This window comes from Nanorana parkeri, unplaced genomic scaffold (genome assembly GCF_000935625.1).
Source record: "Nanorana parkeri isolate BGI_ZX_2015 unplaced genomic scaffold, ASM93562v1 scaffold655, whole genome shotgun sequence".
NCBI classification, from domain to species: Eukaryota; Metazoa; Chordata; class Amphibia; order Anura; family Dicroglossidae; genus Nanorana; species Nanorana parkeri.
In genome coordinates, this window is record NW_017306923.1 from 49783 (window position 1) to 76495 (window position 26713).

At 43.8% G+C, this 26713-nt stretch overlaps 1 protein-coding gene across 4 annotated transcripts in view; it reads right to left on the bottom strand.

The window, feature by feature from the left end:
* MDGA1 (MAM domain containing glycosylphosphatidylinositol anchor 1) overlaps window positions 1–26713 on the bottom strand; it is a 235469-nt gene that overhangs the window by 30261 nt on the left and 178495 nt on the right. For 2 of the 4 annotated variants that reach the window (XM_018563338.1, XM_018563336.1), the window contains 4 exons: window positions 23473–23650; window positions 17698–17721; window positions 5587–5739; window positions 1573–1728 (listed from right to left, as the gene is read on the bottom strand). In XM_018563338.1, coding sequence (XP_018418840.1) covers window positions 1573–1728; window positions 5587–5739; window positions 17698–17721; window positions 23473–23650 — 511 coding nt within the window. Of the gene's footprint in view, window positions 1–1572; window positions 1729–5586; window positions 5743–17697; window positions 17722–23472; window positions 23651–26713 lie in introns of all 4 variants that reach the window. The other 2 variants (XM_018563337.1, XM_018563335.1) reach the window with 1 other exon arrangement.

Consider the following 26713-nt stretch of genomic DNA (forward strand, 5'->3'; position numbering starts at 1 on the left):
CCCCCCCCCCCCCGTGTCATTCATCTGCAGATCAAAGGGAAGAGCTTTGATCTGCATATGGTGTCAGGTAAAGCAGACTACAAAGGGAAAATAAAGTTGTTTCTTTTACTACTTAACCCTTTATGACCCTTTATTTACCCCAATCAGCCCTATTTAGCTCCTTCTTCCCCTTCTCCCTTTAACTATAATTTTACCCTAATAATGGTCATAATGTCTAACTGCTCAGTTATGCCTATGGAAAAGGAAAAATCAATTTTACTTACCGGAAACCCGGCTCCTGCCAGGTGCTAGTCCAGTTGCTGTAGCCTCTCCTCCCCTTCTCTCCGGTAGTCTAAGCACTGCTGGGGTCATCTTGTACAATGCAGGCTCCATAGCCCTGCATTGTATGTGAGGACACCAAGAGGAGAGTGTCGACTGTTGGGTGAGTGGGGATCAGGAAAGTATAATAGTTTTTTCCTGTCCCCTAGACATATATGAGCAGTTAACACTTGCAGTACAGGGCAGCCCCACTGCAAGGAAATAGTTTTCCTTTCCCTGGAGTTGGGCTTAAAGGGAACATCAGAGGTCTACTGGAATGAGTCATCAGAGGTCTATTAGAATGAGTCATCAGAGGTCTATTAGAATGAGACATCAGAGGTCTATGAGAAAGAGACATCAGAGGACTATTAGAATGTCCCCAGACATCAGAGGTCTATTAGAATGAGTCATCCGAGGTCTATTAGAATGAGTCACCAGAGGTCTATGAGAAAGAGACCTCAGAGGTCTATTAGAATGTCCCCAGACATCAGAGGTCTATTAGACTGAGACCATCAGAGATCTATTAGAATGTCCCCAAACATCAGAGGTCTATTAGAATGTCCCCAAACATCAGAGGTCTATTAAAATGAGACATCAGAGGTCTATTTGAATGTCCCCAAACGTCAGAGGTCTATTAGAATGTCCCCTAATGTCCTCTCTGTGCTCTGTTAAAGCTGACTGAGCACACACTGAGATTAATTAGCTAGTTCCTTGCCCAGAGAGAGCGGTGTTTACCAGCCATGAGCCCAAAGGTGCTCAGACCTGTGCTACAGTGTTCATACCTTACAGATACCCCAATCACTTCTACATGAGCGTCGGCAGTCTGGAGGAAAAATGTAAACGATCTCCTGGCTGCTATAGTGGCTGTGAGTTTGTTTAAATGCCAGTAACAATTACGTCGATGGCAGCAAAAGGGTTAAAGCAAATCTGTTACACATGGGCTGCTCCTTTTAAAAATGCTAGTTGCTTGGCTACCAACCTTACCTCTTTCTTTAATAGTTTCTGATTCACTGATCCAAAACAAATTATTCAGAAAGTAAAAAAAAGTACCTCCAGCCCAAGCGTATTTTTTTTGGGGGGGATAGGATAGGGAATTAGGGAATGTTTGGAATTCTTGTTAGTTTTCTCTGTGACCAATTGGGAAGATTCTCCAAATGTTCTGTCCCTGAGACACAACAGTGTACAGCACTATAGAATAGAGCTGCAGCTAACGATTATTTTCAAAATCGATTAGTTAGCCGAAATAAGTTGGCTCTATAGAAATAGGTGACTCACCTATATGCCTCCCCCACATGTGGTAATAGAAGGAGATGCAATAAGATGGTGTTTTGGGCCTCTGTTTGCCCGATGTCACGTTGTACATGGGACTGAGTAGACGCGCTTTGTCCCCTGCTTTCCGTGGTGATGACGCCTCGATGAACATGAAGAAACCTGGAGGAAGAAAGCAGCTCTGGTAAGTTCAGAAGGTCTTCACACCTCTACAAATGGAACTGAGGGGTAGACAGAAATAAGGTTTTTCATGCAGAGAGACTATTATGGTGGATCTGTCTTCAGGTATTTTATGTGAAGTCCATGCATGCTCAGTATTGTGTCATTGTAACTCTTCCAGGTATTTATTACCTCTCTCAGAGATCACATGACTCCCCCAGACAATGCCTTCATCTGCTTTTCTCTCCAGAACTAGATGGAGCAACTGACTAGAGATCAAGGATGGAGTTTTATTGCTAAAAAGTTTTATTTATTTTATTTAATTTACTGCTGCTTGTTGGCAATGAGGTTCAAGTTCTGGTCTACTTGGGTTAAAGGTGGATCCCAGAAATGCACGTTTGGGACAAATTCCCAACTATTGGCCTATAAGTAAGTAATGTAATGGAGCCAGGAATTAGGAACAACCCATTAAAAAAACTGCTTAGCCTTTTCCAATGGCCAGCTGTAGAGTAGAGCAAGAGTCAATAGGAATGGGTAACCCAGCCCCCTCACTATAATAGGCTGGGCTTACAGAATCCATATTGTCAGTGTGTGGTATACAGTGCTATACTGTCCTATACGGTGCTATACTCTGCTATGCAGTGCTATACTGTGCTATACATTGCTATACAGTTCTATACTGTGCCCTAGAGTATGTTAAAGTGCTATACTCTGCTACACAGTGCTATACATTGTTCTACAGTTCTATACAGTTCTATACTGTGCTTACTGTGCTATACATTGCTATACAGTTCCATACTGTGCTATTGAATAGGATAAAGTGCTATACTGTGCTACACATTCCTATACATTGCTATACAGTTCTATACAGTGCTATACTGTGCTATACAGGGGCATCCCGAGGCCGGGTGTCACCCGGAGCAGATACTGGGTGACGCCCCGCTGTGACGACATTGGGCATGCGCGATTACGTTATCGCGCATGCGGGGTCATCTCATTGATAACTGTCAGTCATTTTGGTGTCACCCCTCCAATGGTGTCACCCGGGTGTGGGCCGCATCCCCTGCACCTCCCTTGTGACGCCACTGGTGCTATAGAGTAGGTTAGAGTGCTATACTGTGCTACACAGTGCTACACATTGCTATACAGTTCTATACAGTGCCATACTGTAGATTGCAGTGGTGGGCTACATATCCATTGATACCCTGTTCTGTAGGATCGCATACATCTGGAGCCCCAAGCCTGTAATTTAAAGGATTTGTGCATTTCCACTGTCGCCCTCGAAGTTGCATGAAAAAGCGTTCTTCCTGCTGCACAGTATTATTAAAAAAGATTTTGCCATTGGTACATGTCCCCCATGGCAGTGCCCGCCTTCTCGTGCTTTTTGATTGACAATAGCTTGCTTGCTACAAATGTCCGTGTTAAACAACAACATCCTACCTCCCATAGACTTCAATGGAGTTTGCTGCAAAATTTGACGAATCATAAGCAAGATTTGTGAATCGAATCCGGGGCTGTTGAATCACTACTACTGCTTGTAATTTATGTTCTTGGGTCTAGAATAGATGCACTTTTATTGGAAAGTGGCTCTTGTATAGACCTCGCCCAAACAGCGATGATCCCCTAACAGCCAGCCGTGGCTCATATGGTTGTTCACAGATGTTGGCTCACTCCGATGCCTGCGATTCCAAAAACCTGAGCACCATTTGGAGTGTGTGTGAATATCAGAGAGTAGAGATCCGGCCAGTTCTGGGGATCCCAGCATGAAATCTCAGCCATGTTGTCACCATTCTGGAGAACTACGGACCTGAACTCTCCACAGCAGCCAGCGCCATATGTGGGGGAAGAGTTTAGGGACTGGAATGGATTCTGTTTTGGACCTGTGTTGTCACCTTTAATCTTGTAACCGCCATATTCTGTGACTTGTTTTGCCCATTTTTGTTACCATGTCCTCAGGGCTGTGGATAGGGGCCCAGGCCAAAACCATAAAGAGAGCCCTTGCCTGTCTGATATGCATCTGGAAGGCAATTCAGTTCCTGAATTTTATATTAACCAAATATATTTGACAAATGCCAGAGCGCTACCTGCACCAATCACAGTTCTGTCTGTCTGTCTGTCTGTCCTCTTACATCCTCTCTATCTCTTACTCTGTTCTCTGTCACTCTATTTCTATATTTCTTCTCCTTTATTTCTCCTACGGTATCTCTTCCTCCTCCATATCCCCTCCTCCCCCTCCCACCTCTCTTCCTCCTCCCCCTCCCATCTCTCTCTCCCTCCTCCACATCCCATCTCCTCCACACCCCCTCTCCCGTTCCTCTCTATCTCTCTCTCCTCCACACCCCCTCTCCCCTTCCTCTCTATCTCTCCCTCCTCCACACCCCTCTCCCGTTCCTCTCTATCTCTCCCTCCTCCAAACCCTTTCTTCCCTTCCTTTCCCACTGTGACGGACCCCCGTACTCAGGATGAGTATGTCCGCCGCTGTCTTCTTCCTTGCTGAGGAGATATTGGAACCCGCTGATCTGTAGCTCCCAGTTTCCCCAGTCACTAGCCAAGGCTTGAGTGTAGGGTAAACAAACTCTGATTTATTGAGCAACTGCACAAACTTATATACAGCAAGTGATGAAATCAGAATATAATCCCATCACATCCCCCCTCCCCTCCCAGACCATCGGTCTGCTCAACACCACAGGTGTCCACCTGCTAACGAACTCCAGACAGCCATAGTAGGAGCCTGGCCAGAATGTCATTGTTCTGAGCTCCCTCAGAGTACAATGGGAGATAACGAGGGATGGTGCTGATAGTCTTTCCATAACCAAGTCACACAACATAACGCACTCAAACATAACCCAACACCAATACACATTTAAATTATAAACTGATCACCATGTCGTCACACCCACCAGCTGCGAATCTGTGTATCTCCTCCCTGTGACACACATGACAGTGGAATATGGCAGCTGTGGTCTTCTGACATATGTATCAAAAATATGAAATGGAAACATAAATAGCAGTAGATGGGCATATGGTGCGTGGGTGGAGGCACAGTAAGTGGACTTTTTTTGAGTGACTGGAAGCTCCAACATACTGCTGGCAACATTTACTGCAACTATGTGACTCATCATGGGAAGAGCACATTATTCTATCCTTATACAACAGATAAAGAGGACCTGTCACTAACTTTACAATTCTGGCATGTCACAATATACAGCAACATTATAATTTTTCAGGAAAGCTTCAGATTTTATTATTAAAAAAAACATCATTGAGATTCTCGCAGTGACTTTGCCTAGGCTGAGATTATGTCATCAGTCTGCTGCAGGCAGCATGAAACATTTTATCAGTCTCCTCTCCCCTAGTGATCATTCTGCTGCAAGCAGGAGGAAGCATTTCCCCAATCTCCCCTCCCACAGTGATCAAAATACAACATTAAAACTTTGTAGCAAGCCATCTCTGAGCCGGCATCTCAGTCCGGGTGATGGTGACCCTGAATGATGCCTGAACAAAGATGGCTCCATCCCTCTGGAGAGAAAAGCAGATGAAGGCATTGTCAGGAGGAGTACAGTAATCTCTGTGAGAGATAATAAAAACCTGGATGTCCTACACTTTACTTAGCGTGCACGCACCTAACATGGGACAAGATTTCTAATGACGGGTCCACTTTAAATTAAAGTGACTAGAACAGCATGTTGGGCTTACACTTAAAATAGAATGAATATGTTTTACAGACGTTTATTTTTATAGACAGCCTCAAACGGTTGCATCTTTCACGGCCTCTCCATACATTTCTGGAGGGTTGTCAGCCCTAATGTGATGACGGTACATCACTGATTAAACCTATCGGATGTTCCACATTGCCCGTACCTTCCTCAGTGCCGCTGTTGTCCTTATCTGGCCCCGTGTTCACGGTCCTCTTGGGATCTTTCGTCTTCAAACTCTGGCGGATCCAGTCGAAGGTGTCAGCCTTATCCTGCACAAACCCGCACAGCTTCTCGTCATCGAAACTGCATGTGTTATCTGCTAAAAATCGGAAGAAATTGTTAGCACTTGTGCGCAAGGCCTTCTCGTCGTGTGCCATCAGTGGCCCAGAACATGCAGCACTGTGGAAATCAAAGCACTTGTAGCAATACATTATGAATATGAAGTGTAAAAAGCATTGCAGGTATTAGACAAACAGCCCCCAGTGCTTGCTCCTGTTTTAGGCACAATTATACCTGCAGACTGTCTTATGTGCACCCCCCTCGCACAACTGTGCACCACCTAGATGTGTAAAACATAGCAAAAGCTCAACAACAGTAGAGTCCAGAGGCCTATTTAATTGATTTATCAACAATGTAAAAAAAGTCAACTGGTTTTGGGTTACCCCTTCATCAGGGCTTAAGTATAATGTGACTTCAACAATGCCCAAATCAGTTAGTATGAGCAGATAGTGCCGCATGAAGCTCCAGCTCCATGTGGCACTTAATGCTCATGCCAACATATGAGATCTATACATATTTCCAAATCACTCCAAGTCCAAGCAGGAGTGTGTGGACCCCAAAACGAGGTGGCTCTTTTATACTGTTGATCATTTAATATAATATCCTTCCAGGCTCTATTGGTGTGGCCCCCTTGCTATGTTTTACATATCTTTGGATCTTTCTCAAGACCCCCCCTCCTCTCTTTGGGGGTGCTTTTGGTCACAGCTGCCTCACCAAAACAATTCATCTTAATAAATAAGACGGTGGCTTATAATTTTGGAGATCCAGCACCTCTTATGCATGCACTCATGGAAAGGGTTCACATAGCAGATAGCACAGCCAGGCTGGTGACCTGGCTTCTCTCTACTACAGCTACAGCAACGTAGCTTGGTCACCCCCTGCCAGTGATGGCCAATGAAGCGACATCAACAGACTGATGAGGTCATCCTCTGCTCTATCCTCCTATTCTCTGTCCATATTTGTCGGCAGCTCACCTGATTGGCTCCCAGTGATCCCAGTCTCTCTTCTATGTAGGGCCATCCCTATAATGCGTAAGCCTGAGGCAGCATCTCTTCGGTTTATGTGGAGGAGGCGCTGGCACTTGTGCCTGCTGCCCCCTTTTCGGCCAGAGTTTTCAGTGATGCTCTAGCCGGTGTTCTGCCCAGCTCCTGGCAACAAGTGATGTCTATGAGCAGGGCGGGATGTCGAAGCCAGAGGTAATGTGCAGCCACAGCACCCCATCCCCAGTAAACCACAAGGATCCCCCTCCCCCCATCCACCACCACCCCCAGCACCCCCCCTGAGTGCACCACCACCAGCCCCCCAACCTCATGCGGCAAAAAGTCTAGGGACACCCCTGCACCCATGACTCCATTAATTGGTATTTTTATATGTGCCTGGAGTTCAGCAGTGAGGTTGGAGTGAGCTGAACTGAAGTGAAACGGCTTTTTATGCTATGCACCTTGTATGTAGAAATATGGTGGTAACGTATAAAAAAGTGGGCGGAGGCTGTAAAAATAGGGTGGAAACACGCAAGAAAGGTCATGAAATATAAATGATGATATGAAGAAAGCAGAGCGAGGACGTCTCAGAGAAAAATGCTACAAAGGTGGACTCAGGCTTTAAGCTTTCCCCAATCCAGCCATCTGGCAGACCTCGCTGCTAATTGTGTATGCCGGCGGCGTAGTCGGAGCAGAAGCTCTCTCAGCGGACCGCTGGCTACGTCTGTATGGAAACAGATATTACTCACTCAATCTGGGCGGCATTGCAGCTTCTCACCGAACATGTCATTACTGGTGTTATAAATGTCGGCTCGCTGCAACATCAGCAGGGCAATTCCTGATGAGCCCGAGGAAAAACATTCCAGATAGAACCGTTTTCTCTGTTAATCTGTGGAGGAGTATACCTCGGCTGGCTCAGCGCTGAATCCGGCTCTAACAGAGGATTATGGGAAAGGGCGAGGAGACGGTTTTGTATATTGATCCTCCTCTAGTATAGTTATAGGTGTAACTGTATCCGCCGCTGGTCAACTTGGGACATTGGTAAATTTCTCCAAAATTTTGACAAAATGTTGTCTTTTTGGAAAAATGCATTGGAGTCAACGGGGCATGCAAAATTATGGCCTGTGTAGGCAAGCTTTGGGCTTGTGTCTATGACATCAGTTTAGGATGCTTCTGAGATCATTCCGAACATTTGACCTGCTTTAGGCTGGTTTTGCCTTACCATAGACTTGTATAGAATGCAAAACCCGTGAACAAAACGTTCATTGACATAGGCCCTAAAGTGTATGAGATTGTTAGCGCTGGACTCCCACCTTCGCTTCAGTCTTGCACAGCTGAACCAACTCCTTTCCTAGACTGAAATGGCTTCCTCTGATTTCACTGCACACTGCGAGCTTCTCACCATGTGCATTAGAAGCTTGCAGCAAGTCAGAGCAAGATAGAGCCCGCCTCGTTTCATCCAGCATCATCTAACCCAGTATTCTCAACCTCTTTTTAGTCAAAGTACCCTTTAAAATGCATGATCTCAAGTAGGGCTGCAACAACTAATCGACATAATCGATTATAATCGATTATTGAAAAAGTTGTCAACTATTTCAATCATCGATTAATCGGCTTCCGATTGGTTGCCCCTGTTCACGGCTCCACACACGCTGCACGCCACACCTCCTCCCCACCTCAGACCCGCCCGCATCCATGCTCCACACGCCACACCTCCTCCCTGCCTCACGCTCACTGCCCGCCCAAATCCACGGTCGGCACAGGGACGCAGGGAGAAGAAGTAAGGAGGAGCAGGTGTGGGCGGATGACAGCCGCCGATAGACAGGCCCCATCTCAGAAACAGGTTGCTGGAAGACTGCTCAGGTAAGCCTGCACTTTCCCCACATGGTGCTCTATAATCTATGGCTGGGATAGTGGGATTTGTATTCCTCTATAGTTGATGGTACATTGTGCTGTATATTATACAGACCAATGTACCATCAGCTATAGAGGACTACAAATCCCAGCAATACATTATACACTGTATGTATAATGTATTGCTGGGATTTGTTGTATTCCTATATAGCTGGTGGTATTCTGCATTGCGCTGTATAGAGGACTACAAAACCCAACAATAGTACATTATAGAGCGCAATGCGGAATTCCACCAGCTTTAGAGGACTACAACACCCAGCAATAGTACATTATACAGCGCAATGCAGAATACCACCAGCTATAATGTACTATTGCTGGGATTTGTTGTATTCCTCTATAGCTGGCGGTATTCTGCATTGCGCTGTATAATGTACTATTGCTGGGTTTTGTAGTCCTCTATAGCCGGTGCCATTCTGCATTTATTGCTGTATAATTTTTAATTTCATTATATTGCACACCACACTTTCTTTTTTTTCTTTTTTACTTCCACCGCACCAAGCTTGCTCCTGTGATGGACTGCAATCTCAATACAAACTATAGTCCCATCACCGGAGCCATTTTTAAAAATGTATTTTATTTGCTATCCGATTAACCGATTAATCGAACTTAATAATCGGCTAACTAATCGATTTTGAAAATAATCGTTAGCTGCAGCTCTAATCTCAAGGCACCCGGTCCCTAAATCTAAAATGTCATAGATTTTAAGGCGGACCCTATGCTAATACACCCCAAAAAAGTGGATTCCCCTTTACATTGAAGTGCCCCTTCAAATCAAGATTCCCCCTTCACATCAGAAACACTCTTTGCATCAGTAGCCCCACTTTCAAATCAGAGTTCCCCTACACACCAGTCTTTTTTCCCCCTTCACATCACAGTCCCACTACAACAAAATTCTGAGGTACCCCTGAGGAAGCCAGGAGGCACACCAGTGTTGAGAAAGCTTGATCTAGCCCTTTTGTCCCCGGGCTGTAACTGTCCCTGGCTTGCCCATTCATTGCATTTCCTTTCTTTCAACGATGAAGGCTTGGCATCACATGTAGGCCTTACCCAGGGAGGAGGTCTTAATGCAAATGCAGCCTGCCTAGGAACCTGTACTCTTCCAAACTAACATCCCAGCCATCAAAGCATTTTGATATTTGCATAACTCCTCCCAAGAGCCAGCCCACTGCTTGTATTAGTGATGATGTTGCCAGGAAGCTATGTACAACACCCTGCCAGCCCCTCCCTCCATCTATGATCTGCCTGTATTGCACAGAGAAGCAGAGAGACCCAGTGATTAGATCACTGGGTCTAAAATAGGTATGTAATGAAAACATAAAGGTTTAATTATAACATAGCACTGGAAAGTTGAAGAGAGGGTACGGGAAGAATATGGGAAGCCAAAAATGTTTAGCTATTTTTTTTGGTAAGATTTCTCTTTACTTTCTGTCTCAGAGATAAGGCAGGAAACAGGAGGAGATCTTTTTAAAGCAATGGGCTATCCTTTCTTAGGCAGCTATAATTGGAACAGGTGTCCCTATTGGAAGATCTGCAGTGAAACTGCACCAATAGCGAAATTGATCATTTGGCCATAATCACTTTACCTATCCCTAATGACGATTTAAAGGGTCCAGTAACTTCAATAAGGCAGCTTTGCAGGCTAGATGCAAACGGTCCAGAAGTGATGTACAAGCCAGTGAGAGGAACCACCACAGTGCGGGGGAATCAAGTATTTGACACACCAGCTGCCATGAGAGGAGGAACATGGAAGATTTTTAAGATTTGTACAGCTGTAAAGGGAAGTATACTGCATTGCTTTTGACTTTGCCGTGACAGGATCACTTTAAATCACCTTAATGTTGCCTTACCGATTGACTGCATTTTATCAAAATAATGAAATTTTGGTAAAATATTGGAAATTTTGTCAAAATGAAAAGGGAAAATTGCATTCAGCCCTGGGTGTGATGAAACTGATTTTTGATAATGTGTAATATACTCTATACGTCTCACCAAATGTTCAGCACATGAGGGTTTAAGGTTGTCTGGAGTGCTCTCTTTTCTTTCTCAGGTGAAGAAACGACAGACAATAGAAGGTTATTGTTCTCAAAAGATAGCACATTAAGGTGGAGACAGGTGACCAGTACAGCCTCTACCAGGCTTCGTTAGCAGAGAGGAGGAAGAGTGCAGCTCTCACCCCACTGTGCCTATGTCTCAACGCTCCCCTCCGGCAACCGTTCTGCCACTTACTCTTCTAACAAGCCAGGCCCGACCTCTCTCCTTTCCACTTCATTTATCCCTAACAAGAATGCAAACAATGACCTTTTTACAGTCGCAATGCAAAGTCCCCACCGGAATTAACAAGACAAGCAGATCTACAAGTCACGCACGATGCCATCCGGAGGTCAGTGTGCCAATCCCAGCATCCCTTTTCTCCCTTGAAAGCAACACTCCACCTTTCACCCTGTTTTCCATAATCCCCCTTTATGAGAAGTTGCAAAATCAAACGTTCTCAACATTCTGTTCATTTGTAAACATCTTCCTCACAGGATCAGCTCAGCGTTGGCTTATTGCATGAAATATTCAAGTCCGGTTTTAAGTGTCAAAATGCATTTTCTGATATCTACTGTATGCTCAGAGTGAGGAACAGGTCATGGTACCCAAGAGAAAAACGAAGGGTGGAAGAGAAGAGTGGTCATGCCATTTGCATATCGTTGAAAAAAGGAAAACCTGCCGACACAATATAAGTTGTCTATGACTGCCTTTTGTAGATGGAACATGCAAAATGGAGAAACCTGTCAAAAATGTCTGCAATTATATAAATTCACATTGTCTTATAATAGATTAATATTTAAAGGTGGACTTAAATCTATCTTAAGACTGCGTTGGTATATCCCAGGTAAAAGTTAAACTCAGACCAGCAGCAGGGGTGGTTGCCTTATAAGCTCATGTGTGGGGTGGGCTAGGAAGGTGAGGTACTTAGGTGGTCTTACAGGAGGAAGAGCTCATGGTGGCCATTGCTGGTTTGGTGGTGTTCATCAACACAATATAAGTTGTCTACGGCTGCCTCTTGTAGATGGAATGTGCAAAGTGGAGAAACCTGTCAAAAATGTCTGCAATTATATAAATTCACATGGTTTCATAATAGATTAATATTTACTGTAAAGGTGGACTGAAATTTATCTTAAGACTGCATTGGTATTTCCCAGGTAAAAGTTAAAAACTCAGACCAGCAGCAGGGGTGGTTGCCTCCCAGAGGCAGATACATGATGAGATATGGAGTTTCTCCACAGCTGGGGGATCGGAGTTTGCCTACCCCTGATTTACTTTATATGGAGCAATGTCATCCTATGGCCTTACTGCACAAACTCAGGTTTTTTTTCAGCATTACATTTCATGTGCCATTCAATCCCCAATGTTGCTATTTTTTAACACTCCTCTGTAATATATCGCTATCCTGCTGAGTTTTAATAATTGTGCACGATTTTGTGTCATCAGCAAAAAAATGACAAAATTACATTGTTTTCCTTCCACTAGATTATTAATGGACTGAAAAGAGCTGGGCCCAGCACTGATCCCTGTGGTACGCCACTGATAAATGTAACCCATTCTAACGATACTCCATTTACAACCAACATTTGTCTTCTGTCTTTTAACCAGTTCTCCACCTGTGTACAAACATTCACCTCTAGTCTTTACATGAACCTTTCTACCAGACTATTATGAGGAACTGTACTAAATGCCTTTCAAAGGCCACATTATTCGTATTTGCAACCTTCAGATTTGAACTTATCTCCTAATAAACACTGATCAATATAGTTATATATGACAGATCGTTCACAAATCCATGCTGATTCTTGGCCAGCTTGTTCCTATAAGATTCTGTAGAGATAGATAGATAGCTAGATAGATAGATAGATAGATAGATAATCTTCTTTCCTAATCTTTGATCATAACCTACACAGATGTACCCTTCCCATCTCCATTTCTGCAAACCCCCTACTCAGAAGCACAAACCAGAAAGTCCTGGAGCAAAAGGCAAAAGAATAGGCGAAAGGACGGCATGACAGGGTGGGCAGGCAGTCAGGTAGAGAAAGGGTTAAGTTAGCCTAAGGAAGGTGCTCGGGTGTCACTTACCGTGATTGGCTGGGTCAAGTGGTCCAGGAGGAGCATCCAGGGTGGTTAGAGCAGGAGGAGGGGTGATCCAGGCAGTTGGGAGTCAGCACAAGGTCAGTTCACTTCTGCAGCTTTCCTTATCCACAAAAATTATTTAGAAAATGTCAGATCTCTCTGGCCTATTTGCTCAATTACAAGCAGCTGCAGATGCTAATGGCTCTGCATGGCTGCAGACTTAAATTCAAAGCTATTCATAGGACGGCTGTGCCTTACCCTGTCATGTGTATTAGCCTCCAATCCCTCACTCTCAGAAGCCTCCTCTTACTATGTCCCTTTTTCATGGACACTAAGACAACAACTATTCACTACATCAACATGGTCACCTCAGCCATTAACGCGGTGCATAAAAAGCAATCATAAAGGGGATTTTATGGCAAGACAGGAGGCTTCATATTTTGCATAACTCTCTTTACTGAATCCTCATAGCAGCAAAGGAACATAACAGAAACGGAAATAACCAATAGCAGCACACAGCATGTTATAAAGTCCGCAAACAGGCACTGCATAAGCAAAGCAATCCTCTCTCATCTGCCAGGCAATTATACATCTTGTTTCTCATACTGTATCTACAAAATCCTGCAACCCAAAGCTGCTTTTCCCAGAACATCAGTTCACTACCCTCTGCTACCTACTTCACCTTCCTGACTATTTCCTGAGGCTTAACAATGAATAGTAACCCATAATTCATTAAGAAAATAGGCAACATATGAAACAACTTTACGGCCCTGTGTGTCAGGTCAAACCCTTTGGCCTCCTCTCTAAGAAGCTTTACATCCCTGGTTGGTGCCCCTCACTTCCAGGCCACGTCTTATCACCTCCTCTCTTCATCCAAGTCTTTCGCATCACCACATCTCTCTCATTCTTCATTTTTTTTTTTTACATTGATATTGTCCATTCCTTATTCAGACATGCAGTTATAACACCAGCACTTAAAATACCCTCTTAAGACCACATCTGCCTTCTTCAGCTACCACCCTTCACCTTCCCTTTATGCTCAAAATTATTCAAATGACACATACACTATGAACTGGCAAAGTATCTCGCCACCAATTTCCTGTTAGATCAACATTGGTCTGAATTCCATCCGAAACTTTACTATTAAAGGTTTGCTCTACTTCGGCCAAGCCCACACAAAACTGTCAATGACAACCCCCTCCCAGCCCTATCAGTTGCAGCTGGGGCATTCCCCATCCCCGAACTACACTTAAAGTTGCATTAAACCCTCAGATTTTTTAACATAAAACCATACTGTAATGTGCGCCTTACTGTAATCCATGGTTGTTTCCCTTCTCTTTGCTGCTCTTCCTTTTAAATCTGTATCTGTTCTCATGCTGGGCAGAACTTCTGTTTTGCAATGGATACATGGTGTCTGTGTGCAGGTTCACAACCTGAGCCAGCACTACAGGAAGAGGCACTCAGCTGCAAAGGGAAGTTCTCCCCCAGCATGAGAAAAGATACAGATTTAAAAGGAAGAGCAGCAAAGAGAAGGGAAACTACCATGAATTACAGTAAGGCGCACATTACAGTATTGGTTTATGTTAAAAAAATCTGAGGGTTTAATGTCACTTTAACAAAGGGGCGAGAAATGCCCCAGTTCAGACCAAGCCCACACACATCACTGGACATGATGTGACTAGTTTGGTGTGGAGGATCCAGAGTGGCCTGCACAAAGCCCTGACCTCAACCTTACTGAACACCTGAGATAAATTGGAACTTAGATTGTGAGCCAGGTCTTCTCATCCAACATCCGTGTTGTCGAATGTGTGTTGGCTGAATGGGTGCAGATACCCATAGAAACACTACAACATCATGTGGAAAGCCTTCCCAAATGAGTGGAGACTGTTATACCACAAAGGAAGACCCAACTCCATATTAATGCCCATGGTTTTGGACATATAGGTTCATATAGGTGTGATGATCAGGTGTCTACAAACATTTGGCCATATAGCGTATATGTATCTTAAGTGTTTATAACTGAATAGCGTTGCCCTTTAGTTGCCTTTACCCTGTTCTGTGTCTCTAGTGCCGACTTCCACACACCCTGTGAAGTTGTGAAGTAATGAATGTCATCGGTATAGATGTGGCATTCGACACGGAGAGGAAACTACCATTACAGAGCTACAGACTGTGCTGCTTTTGTGTCAAGATTAAAAATAGATGAAAGACGGAAAGTGTGAAATATTTAGAATTTGTGGATCAAATAGAAAATGTGCATTTCAGAAAAGGTGTTTTCTTCCCACACATCCCCCAAGACACCATAAAATCAATAATGTGATTTACTATTAAATGGCAGCATTTCTGCTCATCACCCCTACACGGCTCCTGACATTTCACCGATATATAATTAGTTGTGGCATGTGCACAAGTTACATTTCAATGTTTCTGCCACTCATTGTTTTAAAAAGCATTGTTGTAGTTCAGCTTCGTTTCCCTTCACATCATCTCAAAACCTCAAATTAGTTTGCAATACAATAAAAAATTAAATAACACACGGCAGATCATACAGCAAATGAGGGATTTAATTCTAAAGAGTTTATTCGTGAGTGCGGGAACCCATGGCGATCAATCAGAATCCACCTTTTACTGGTCTGGCTTCAGCAGTGAATTCTGATTGGATGCTATGGGATACTACAGTTATATGAGGAAATCTCCTTCTTGTGTTTAATATTTCTGGAATTTTGGTTGTTATATTTGCAGAGAGGCTGGATTTTGCCCTGCCGCCTCTCACCTCCTAAACCACTTATATTTTATTGCAGTTGGAGCTCTTAGACTAAGACTAAGCTTAACCTGTCAAGGTTTGGATTTAAATCCAGCTGCTTATATGTCTGGATATAATAGTTGTTATTATTTTGCCATTTTCCTTGAAAGTAATCCCTGCTTAGGTGTTTTTTCATCAGTTTTCATTTACAGTGTGAGACAGCTTTACTAGATGATATTGGCATAACTGGAGGAGCTGAGGTATTCCACATGTAATTGTACATGGTCACATGTAATTGTACTTGGTACGATTTGCATGCGGTTCGGGACAGATGAATGTCCCTGGACACAGGATAGATCATCTATCCCAAACCACAGGTAATGGTATACCCTCAAGTCATTAAATTGAATAGGCACACCTGGGATTCCTGTTGAAAATACGGCAGCATATGCTGTTATTTCCTGCACAATGCTGTATTCAGATGTAATATTCTTCTAAGTAAAATGTAATTCAGCATTCCTCAGGATCTCAGTGCTTCATCTAAACATATAACCAACATTTTCTGTAGCAAGAATCCATAGAAATCCCCGAACGCAGCATAAGCCCCCGTGGGAATTGGGCCTAATAAGGAACAGAAAAGGCAGTGGATGGAGATGATGACAGTTGGGTACACCAGCTACAATAAGGAGCAGAAATGGCAGTGGACTGAGGTGATGGCAGGCGGGTACCATAAATATAATAGGGAAAGGAGATGGTGTTGGAAGGAGGTAATGGCAGTTTGGCACACTAGATACAATGGGGATAGCAGAGGGCAGTGGCTGGAGGTTAAAGTAGTTGTGTACCATAGATACAATTGTGAAAGGAAATTAAAGTGGATGGAAGGCAGATGGCAGTGGATGGAAGTGATGGCAGTTGGGCACATTAGATACAGTGAGGAACAGAAATGTCAGTGGATGGAGGTGATGGCATCTGGGTACCCTAGATACAATGGGGAAGGGAGATGGTGGTGGATGGAGGTAATGGCCACTCTCACCTTGTCATTAACTTGAAAAAAAAAACACTTGGGATTCCTGCAACAAATATCCATAGGGTCTTGCCACAGGAATCGCCAAACATAGCATAAGCTTCCTTGTGAGTTGACCCTAATAAGTAACCGAAATGGCAGTGGATGGAGGTGATGGCCGTTGGGTACACTAGATACTAAAAGGAACATAAATGGCAGTGGATGGAGGTGATGCAAGTTGGGTAACCTAGATAAAATAGGGAAGGCAGTGAATGGAGGTGATGATAGTTGAGTACACTAGATAGGGAAGGCAGAAGGCAGTGGATGGAGGTGATGGAAGTTTAGTACACTAGATAGGGAAGGCAGAAGGCAGTGAATGGAGGTGATGAAAGTTTAGTACACTAGATAGGGAAGGCAGAAGGCAGTGAATGGAGGTGATGATAGTTGAGTACACTAGATAGGGAAGGCAGTGGATGGAGGTGATGATAGTTGGGTACAATACATACAACAGGGAAGGGAGATAGCAACCGATGGAGGTGATCACAGTTGGGTACACTAGATATAGAGTATATGGAAGGGAGAAGGTGGCGGATAGAGATGGCAGCTTGGCACACTAGCGGGTTTATTCACTAAGCCCTCATTCACATGACTAACAGCCGGCCTGTACAGTCTGTTCTTCTCTGTGGGAGTAAGCGGCCGTACGCTCACCCGAACTGCACGTCCGTGTGGGTGTCCCTGCTCGGACGCAAACAGGATCCGAGCAAGCAGCACGGATCTGTACGGGCCGGCTGTTAGTCGTGTGAATGAGGGCTAAAGGATGAAGAGTTTGGGGAAGGCAGGAGAAGTGGACAATCTAGGACAAAATAGCTGATTAGGAAAAAATTCTCCAATTCAGCTCACTTTCCAGTTCAGCTATGTTGTCCTAGATTGATCACTTCTCCTGCCTTCTCCAAACTCTTCTCCCTTTAGTGAATAGCCCTGTAGATACAATATGGAAGGCAGATGGCAGTGGATGGAGGTGATGGCAGTTGGGTACACTAAATACAATATGGAAGGCAGATGGCAGTGGATGGAGGTGATGGCATTGACTAGATGTGATAGACATTGATTCCATTAGACAGATAATGGAATGCAGATTGCGGAGGATGAAGGTATTGAAGGTGATGGCAGTCTGATCGCTAAATACTTTTTAGAATAGGGATGGCAGTGACTAACGGTGATGGTTAGCTACACTGGTGCAATACTTACCGGTTGGGTTTGGGTAATTGATAGCTGGAAGATAATATGATATATGCTTTAGTATTTGTTTGCAGTTATAGAACTAAAGAAAAGAAAAGACGTTGACAATAATAACAATAGAGAAAATATTAATTATAACATGTTTCGTATCAGAAAATTGGAAAGAAATTTGAAATAAGAAATGATCAGAGGAAAAGATTTTAAGCTGCCGACAAAAAATCAAACATAAAATGTGTATTTATTGCGACTTGTTTGTATTGTGTAAATATTTTGTATTAACTATCTAGTTACTTTGTAGAATGTGTATCTCGTCCAGCACCCAATTTCTCCAACATCTAACCCATACATTCCCCCATCCCGCACCCATGTGCATGCCAAGCCCATCTAAGGTTACCATCTTTTTTGTGAAAAAAACAAACAAACAATCTTATTATCTGTATCTTATTAATAAAATTATCAACAATCCCCATTTCTGCCGGTGAGGTGGCTCAGTAGGTAGCATGCCAGTGTGAGGAGGGATGTTTGTGTGTCATTGGGCGTTTAGGGTTTCACATGTGCTGCCGGCGGTCATGTGATTCTTCATTGGGGTGGGGGGTTTGACATGTGCTGCCGGTGGGTCATGTGATTCTTCATACATGGTATATCTGTGTGTCGGAGGGACTGTCCATAGTTCAAAAGGTTATACTGAATACTTAAAGTGGAACTAGACCCACCAATTCCCTGATCTCCCAAAACAGTTACTTTCAAGGCATGCCAATTGTCAAGGTTGCCAGTGGGCTTATTTCAGTTCTCAACTGAACTTTCAAACCCTCAAATGGCTGTAGCTGATCACATGTGCAGCACCATGGCAACTGCAATCCAAAAAGAGGCCAAGATGGCGCCTTCCTTGGCTGTAAAGGATAGCAGGTTGAAGTTCCACTTTAAGGCCATGTGAGACTGGCTATTTATTCGTGTTGGTCCATTTTTTATAGAGTTGCTAAATTACTAATTTTAATCCCAGTTTGAGCAGCATTTTGTGCTCGCCATTAACAATCTCTCTGCGTTCACTTCTATGGCTTTCTACGATTTGTAGCAGAGCACGCCGACCTAGCGGGTTAGCGCCACTTTACCCCAGGGCCGCGACAAGTTCCTTCCTAGCCACAAATCGCCAATGACTACAGTGATCTGCTACAAAAGAGGTCTGCAGCAGAGAGGAATCTCTGAGACAAGCCCTTGAGACACGGTCCTTATTCCAAATACTTCTCTGCCCCAAAATAACTTTTGCAGGGTCACGGCGGGGACATAAAAGTGCTGGGACTGCAGGCCGAGAGTCACGAGGAAAGACCTAAATCTAACGGAGCACTGCCAAGCCTCGGCAATATGAGAGACATAAAAAAGATTTTATTGTCCTGTGATAAGAAACAAACAGGCCTTGGACAGCCCGGTGCTGAGAGAGGAGATTTCTGTCTCTCCTTGGATGGGTAATGCAGGCACTAAATCTGCATTAACATGGAGAAAGCTGCGAACATTGGCAGGCTAGGCTTCCTCACCGCTAGGCCGCGCAGGGCCGGGTGCAGATTATATACCGGTGTGAAATGGGGAGGGAAAAACACCAGGATCTCACCCAGGGTCGCTTGTTTGAAAACAAAGATGGGCAGCTTCTTCATCAAACTCTCCACGGTTACCATAGCAACCAGTATCCGAAAAGTCTAAAACATTCACGCATGATGTAAAACACTCCACTGAAGGCCATCTCTCATTAATTCTGATTATATTCACAGTTTAGGTTCATGGCAAGCATGCAATACCACTGGCGTCTTGGCTTCAACACCCACCAGGAGGTTTTGTGTCCTCATGTTTGTGCGGTACAGCTGTTTCAGGACAAGAATTCAATAACAAATGGTACAGTTGTCAGCTTCAGCTCAAAAGTGTCCCTAATGCTAGGGACATTAGAGTGTAAGCTCCACTGGTGCAAAGATGGATGTTAATGGCTCAGTTTTCCTTGTACAGCACTGTGGAATATGTCAAGAGATATATAATCATATAATAATAGTGTGTGACTGTGGGAGGACTTTAGAGTGTAAGCTTCTGCAGTGCAGAGACTGATGTGACTGGCTCAGTGTTCTCTGTACAGCGCCACGGAGTATGTCAGAGCTATTTAAATGTATAATAACAGTGTGTGACTGTGGGGGGACATTAGAGTGTAAGCTCCTATGGTGCAGAGACTGATGTGACCAGATCAGCGTTCTCTGTACAACGCCACAGAATATGTCAGAGATATATAAATGTATAATAATAGTGTGTGACTGTGGGGGGACATTAGAGTGTAAGCTCCTATGGTGCAGAGACTGATGTGACTGTGGGGGGACATTAGAGTGTAAGCTCCTATGGTGCAGAGACTGATGTGACTGGCTCAGTGTTCTCTGTACAGCGCCACGGAGTATGTCAGAGCTATTTAAATGTATAATAACAGTGTGTGACTGTGGGGGGACATTAGAGTGTAAGCTACTCTGGGGTAGAGATTCATGTGATTGTCTCAGTGTTCTCTGTACAGCACTACGGAATATGTCAGAGCTATATGAATGTATAATAATAATAATAGTCTATAACTGTGTGGGGACATTAGAGTGTAAGCTCCTTCGGGGCTCTGACTTTAGTCTGGTCATATAAATGACGCTTTTACTTCTCCTCACAATGATTTTCTTTACTCAGTTGAGATCATTTTCTTCATTTTATTGGTGTCTATATATGAATATTTTATTTCTGATCTACTCGGACATAACACTTGGGTTATCAAAGGCTGTAAACAAACCCTGGGCATATATCAGGGCCGGAAGGGGTTAATTTTAGAGGTATCAATTATTCACAACGCCATGATTCAGAGGGAGTATAAGGTGGGCTGAGGGGCCAGTCCGCACACATGCTCTCTCCCCATCTCTCAGGCATTACGCGTCACTGGTCTGAGGCCGTCCGCCCAGCCAAGTCCCCTCACAGGAGACATCGATGGGAAACGACTCGGAAAAGGAGCAGGAATGCGGTGAAAATATTAGACCGCAATCTCTCCACGTCAGCCAATGGAAAGTTATGGGATTTGACATGTTTACATATAGAGAAGGATACTACAAGGCCGGGTCTACCTAACAATTCCACAACAGCCAAGGCCCCAAAGGCGGCCTACCCGGGGTCAGGCCTTTATAAGACCGAAGCTGTGACATGATCCTGAGTGCTCCGTATTTTGGTTCCTCCACTCCTCTGCATTTTCCAATAAAAAGATCATATTTTTGTTACTCCCGGTACTCGGTTCATTTTATATCAGTGATAACTGTTGTTGCAGTTATATTATGCCCCAGTGCATGCATTTTCTGGCATTAAGCTTAAACTTACTTAGTATTTGTAAAGGTTACAAGACTAAGACCTCATGCACATGGGCACATGAGGCCATAGAGCGTAAATTGCGGGCGTATTTCCATACCCAGGATAATCAGCTGCGGCGTACTGCCACCCTCAGTCTTGCACAGTTGTACAGGTTCCTCTCCTGTACTGAAATTGCTTACTCTGAATTCATTGCACTAGAAGCTGCAGCAAGTCAGGTAGAGCCCACCTCATTTCCTGATTGGGGAAGTCCAAAATCATCTAGCACTATCCTCCCCAGCCTGGCTGTCCCTGGCCTGGCCCTTTCCATCATTGGATTTCAGTTCTTTGAATTATGGGCCTTCATTGGATAGCAGTATGACAGAGTTCTAAAGTCAGACAACTCCAGGAGTGATAAGTCGTGATGAATTGAAGTGATGAGTCTATGGCCCAAACGGTCCATGAAATAGACATTAAATCTCTAGTTTTAGTGATGTGCTAATGAGTCACCTCATTGGATAATGGGATGTCAAAGGGTGGATCAGAGTTTCTAAAGTCAGACAAGTTAAGGGCTCCCTGCTTAGTGGTCACAGTCAATCTAGAGCCATAAAGAAGATAATTTGGGTCCCGTTACAGGAAGTGATGAGTCCATGGCCCAAACTGTCCCTGAAATAGACATTAAGGGGGCTATTCACAAAAGGGTGAAGAGTTTGGCGAAGGCAGGAGAAGTGAACAATCTAGGACAACATAGCTGAACTGGAAAGTGAGATGAATTGGAGAATTCATCTATTTTGGCCTAGACTGTTCACTTCTCCTGCCTTCTCCAAACTCTTCACCCTTTAGTGAATAACCTCCTAAATCTCTACCAGTTCTAGTGATGTGCTAATGAGGCACCTCATTGGATAGCTGGATGACAGAGGGTGGACCAGAGCTCTAAAGTCAGACAAGTTGAGGCTCCCTGCTTAGTTAGTATAGCCAGTGTGGAGCCATACAGAAGACAATCTGGGTCCCTTTACTGGAAGTGATGAGTCCATGACACAAACTGTCCCTGAAATAGACAAGTTCTAGTCATGTGCTAATGAGGGGACTCATTGGGTAGCGGAGTGACAGAGGGTGGACTAGAGTTCTAAAGTCAGACAAGTCGAGGATCCCTGCTTAGTAAGCACAACCAATCTAGAACCATAAAGAACATAATTTGGGTCCCATTACAGAAAGTGATGAGTCCATGGCCCATTTAGTGGATGATCCATTTCACATGCTGGATTTCAGCAGCAATAAAAAGGTATCGGTTTTGGACAGGTATCTTTCAAATGTCATGAAAGTGCAAGTCACCCATCAATCCCCAGGACCAGGTGAAAATAGTTATAACTCATGACACCATGTACAGCTTATTAGGTGTACCATTATGTCATGATGTAGGTGCCCTTTATTGGGCATTGCAAAATCATCCACGTAAGACACCATCTCCTAATGATCCATTCAAGTAAGTGCATGCAGTAGGGCAGAAGTGATGCATTTGTTCTGGGCACCAGGAGTCTAGCGCTGGTAGTTTTTAGTGCGAGTCTACTGATGCAGGGTAGAGCACATAGTGTATTTGCACAGTATTTTTCTAACCTCTAATGTATTCCTTACACTGTAATACACCATACCACTTAATCCTGCCCTACCTTAATCTCTGCCTTAACATTCAAAGCAGAATTATGGGGAGAGTGAAATACACTCCCCATAATTAGAGCATATGTGTGACACTGAATAGCCCACTATATGCTGAGTTTTGGGTCACAGGAGGACATTAGTATATGTCCTCCTGTGATCTTACAGAGAACTATGGCCAAAAAAGGTTGGCCCATAGTTCTCTTTTAACACCTATTCTATCTCCTAAAACAAGCTGTAGATCAGCGTGCAAGTGATTGTGTTAGTCTTTCGAATGATCCTCTGGTTCCTGTGGAGCCCCTTGGATCCTAGACACAGGCAACTCCCCACCTCCTCTCATTCAGATCATCATTGGGCAGTGGAGGCTCTGCCATTTGACAGATGAATGACAGGGAGTTGAGTTCAGTACCAGATGGGGATGAGGCTAAATATCTATTTGAGCAGAAGCCATGGCTCAAAGTATAGCCTGGGCCAACCATCCAAGGGATCTCTACACAGGGATTCATTTGAAGACTGATGTAGATACTTGGCCAGGTAGGAATTGTGGCGCCCACCATTATGTAACCATAAAAGCTTTGAAGACGTGAGCACAAATTGGTTGAATTGTTGTCCAATCAGTTTTATGTGACATGACCCTTTAATCCCAACACAGATTTATGTCACCATATTGAGGCACCTGTGGTCAACGAAAGTGCCTGAGAGCTTCTTGCATATGAGAAGAGAGGATTTAGTACAAGGACGAAAAGTGCACAATATGCACAACAACAAAACAACAGTAAGGAGTGGCACTATGGTACCTACGCTCTGTGTATCGGATGATGCGCGTGGCGGGGTCTCCAAGTCCGAAGATGGTGATTGGCGTAATCTTGATCTCGTAGTTCAGGGGAATCTTGAGATCCTGGAGCAGGTACCTGTGGAGGGCTCCCTTCTTCATATTCCTCACCTCCACGGTTGCAGTGCTTATACCCTTCACGTTTGCCTAAAATGAAACCATAGATGACAATTTGTTTTATTTGCAGCACAGGGCACCACATGATAATTGTACATATTTTACACAAGTGTATAACTGTAGTCTATAGGTGCAAAGAGCGTAAAAATACAGTGAAAGAGTCGGGGAGGGATGGAAGGCATTGAAACTGGTTTGAAGTTTTTAGGGGGTAGGTGAAAGTAAGACCTGATTCCCCAAGGTTTATATATTAAGGTATATATTAATTCGGCATGGCTGTGCATGGTTCCTCCTGCACATCCATGTCATCCATTTAGATCCTTTGACAGGATGCGCGAATGGAGATCATATATGTCCCGCCTACCATCCGGCAGAGGGACTGAATGGAGTGCAAGTGCGGTGATGTCCGAAAAGGTGCCATACACTGGGCGGTTTTTAATGTACTGGCCGAAAATCGCACAGAGTGTGGGGCTGTCAGCTCCCTTTCAGCCAGCATTCCTCAATCAGCTGATCAAAGGAGCCAGCTGGAAAATCTTCGTACATTTAGAGCCAGCAGCCAATGAGCTGGCCGCTCTGATCGGGTATTCTGACAGGTGCCGGGTTGAACGAAAAAAACTGATTGGTGTATGGCCAGCCTTAAGAGAGATTTTCCCTTTTCCTGTAAAAGTCGAGCTTGGCTCCACCCTTAGAAGTCTAAGGTGGTCTTAAACTAAGACTTTAGTCTAAGAAGTCTAAGTCTTATCCTCCACCCTTCCATCTTAGTGACTAGTAGGGAGGCTGGAATGGATGAAGTCAAGCTTGACTTTTGCAGAAAAGGTCAAGGTTTGCATAAAACTTTGGCTTTCATATCTAGGACAGTTTCAACAAGTTTCTATGCTGCAAAAATATGAACAGAAGAAAGGTGGTTCTAAGAAAGATATGTGCACTTCAAGTGTATTCATCCTTTGAGTGTTTTTTCTTCATTTGCTTACTTTGAATTTGGTAAATTTCCTTACATGGCCGTAGAACAAGTTGTTCAATTCTTTATGTGAGTCTTAGTTGTAGTGATATTGCCGGAAGAGAAGTACACTCCTTTGTCTTGTAGCGTACAAAGTTTTATGAGCAATATTTCGTTAATATTTTCCTATGTGACACAAATAAGTGCCCATTATTTACTGAGCAGAGTCATTACCAAAATAGTAATATGTTGGCTGGTGGGGGGAAATCCATTTTGTGGCACAGATTGACTCCTTACAGAAATTGTTTTTATTGGAGATTGAGACGTTCCCTGGTGTAAAAATTAATCCTCTGCTGAGAAGTGAATTTTAACATTTCGATGATTGTTTTTTACATCGTCCATTTTGCCACGGAAAGCAAAGCAGAGTTATATGGTAAGGAAGTACTCCCCAAGGAAACATTTGGCTTTTTAAAGATATTTGAACAAGCAAATATTAGGTCTTCATTTAAACAGCACGTACAGAGAAATGTGATATACTCAAACTAATGACATATGAAAACATTTGGTGTATTTATTTTCCCATTCTTGGTCTGAAAACTGGATACCTTAATTCCCTTCCCAGAGCACCTTCAAGCAGTCCGGTGATGGGTTGATGGGTGTCAAGAGAAGCTGTTAAACAGCCGACATCAGGTGTCTTTATGGGGACTTCGAGGAGCAGATGTATTCTATCAGGGTGAGATCCCTACTGTATGGATGATGAGTAGTCAGATTATTAAGGAAATGGCATACTTGCAAATAGGACCAAAGGGGTAATTATTAAAGAAGTGTCCAAAAGGGTCTGCCTATCTTTAAAAGAGCCTATGCCAATCAAAAAGTCTATTGAGGTTGCACCCTCAAGAAATGAAGAGGCGAGTCCCGGTGGGATATCTGGGTTGTTCCTAATAGGTATGAGGGGGCCCGAAGAGGTGGTCAGGTGAAGACTCATACATGCCATTTTGCATATGTGTAGAGTTGGGCCAATCAATGGGTGTTGGGATATCGAGGGCTGAAGAAATTTGGATGAGATCCAAGGAGAGGAGTGCAGGGGGATAACGGACATGGCCTATTTAATGAGCTCCGTGTCTATTTGAGAGCCGTGTATGCGCCAGTCTACTAATCTGTTAAAATGACACGCCCAGTAACATTTGTCCATGTCCGAAAGCCCCATGATATGGTGTATTTATTATCATAATCGAATTAAAACTGAAGAATTATCACATGGAAAAAGTCAGTACATCCCTAAATTTACCACTACTTCATATATGGGGGTTGAAAAATCCTCCCCCTTCACAAAATGAAAAAAAATGAGAATTGAAATCTGGACTTGGCTGGAAGATCAAAGGGATAAATATCCTTTCCATCCCAAAATATGTCTGTCTGTCTGTCTATACTGGCATCTGTAATTGCTGTCCTGCTCATTTGGAAGCCTCACATCCACACTGTATAGCATTTTCAGATTATTCGTGTGATCTCCCCCCCCCCCCCCCCCCCAAGTCTCCTAGTCTCAATTCTCCAAATATTTCTGGCCCCTGAAGGATGAACCTCGCAACCCTTACTGTTTCTTACATATTTACACTTAATAAACAACCCAAGCCTCTGTGTCATAGCTCACCTGGACTCAAGGCTTTGTGCTCCATATTACTCATTCAGCAAAAGCTCGGGCAGGCTCCACTCTACAGCTGGCAAGGGGTCATTAAACTCATGCTGGCTTCCTCAATTACAAATTACATAAGCCTGAAACTTTTGCAGAAGGTGTATTTAATTTGCAGCTCTGTGTCAGATATTCGAAGGCTCCACCACCTTCTCTTTAACACACTCCTACAGCATAACAGCCTCAGGCGAGAAAGGACAAAATCAATAGATTCCAATCAAAGTCATTTTACAGTTTAAACCTTGTTTCTGTAGAAGGCCCGTTGTTTGTAAGTCAGAAATAATTGGGGTCTATAGGAAGAGCTGTGTAAGGAAGGAAGACAGGAAGGAAGGAATTTTAGGACACATAAGACTTTCTTTGGGTGGTATTGTCCTACTATAATTATTTTATATTCTCTGCATTTTAGAGGAAATAGGAATGAGTATTTAAAGAACTCCGAGTTTAAAAACTTTTTCTTGCAGTGGGGCTA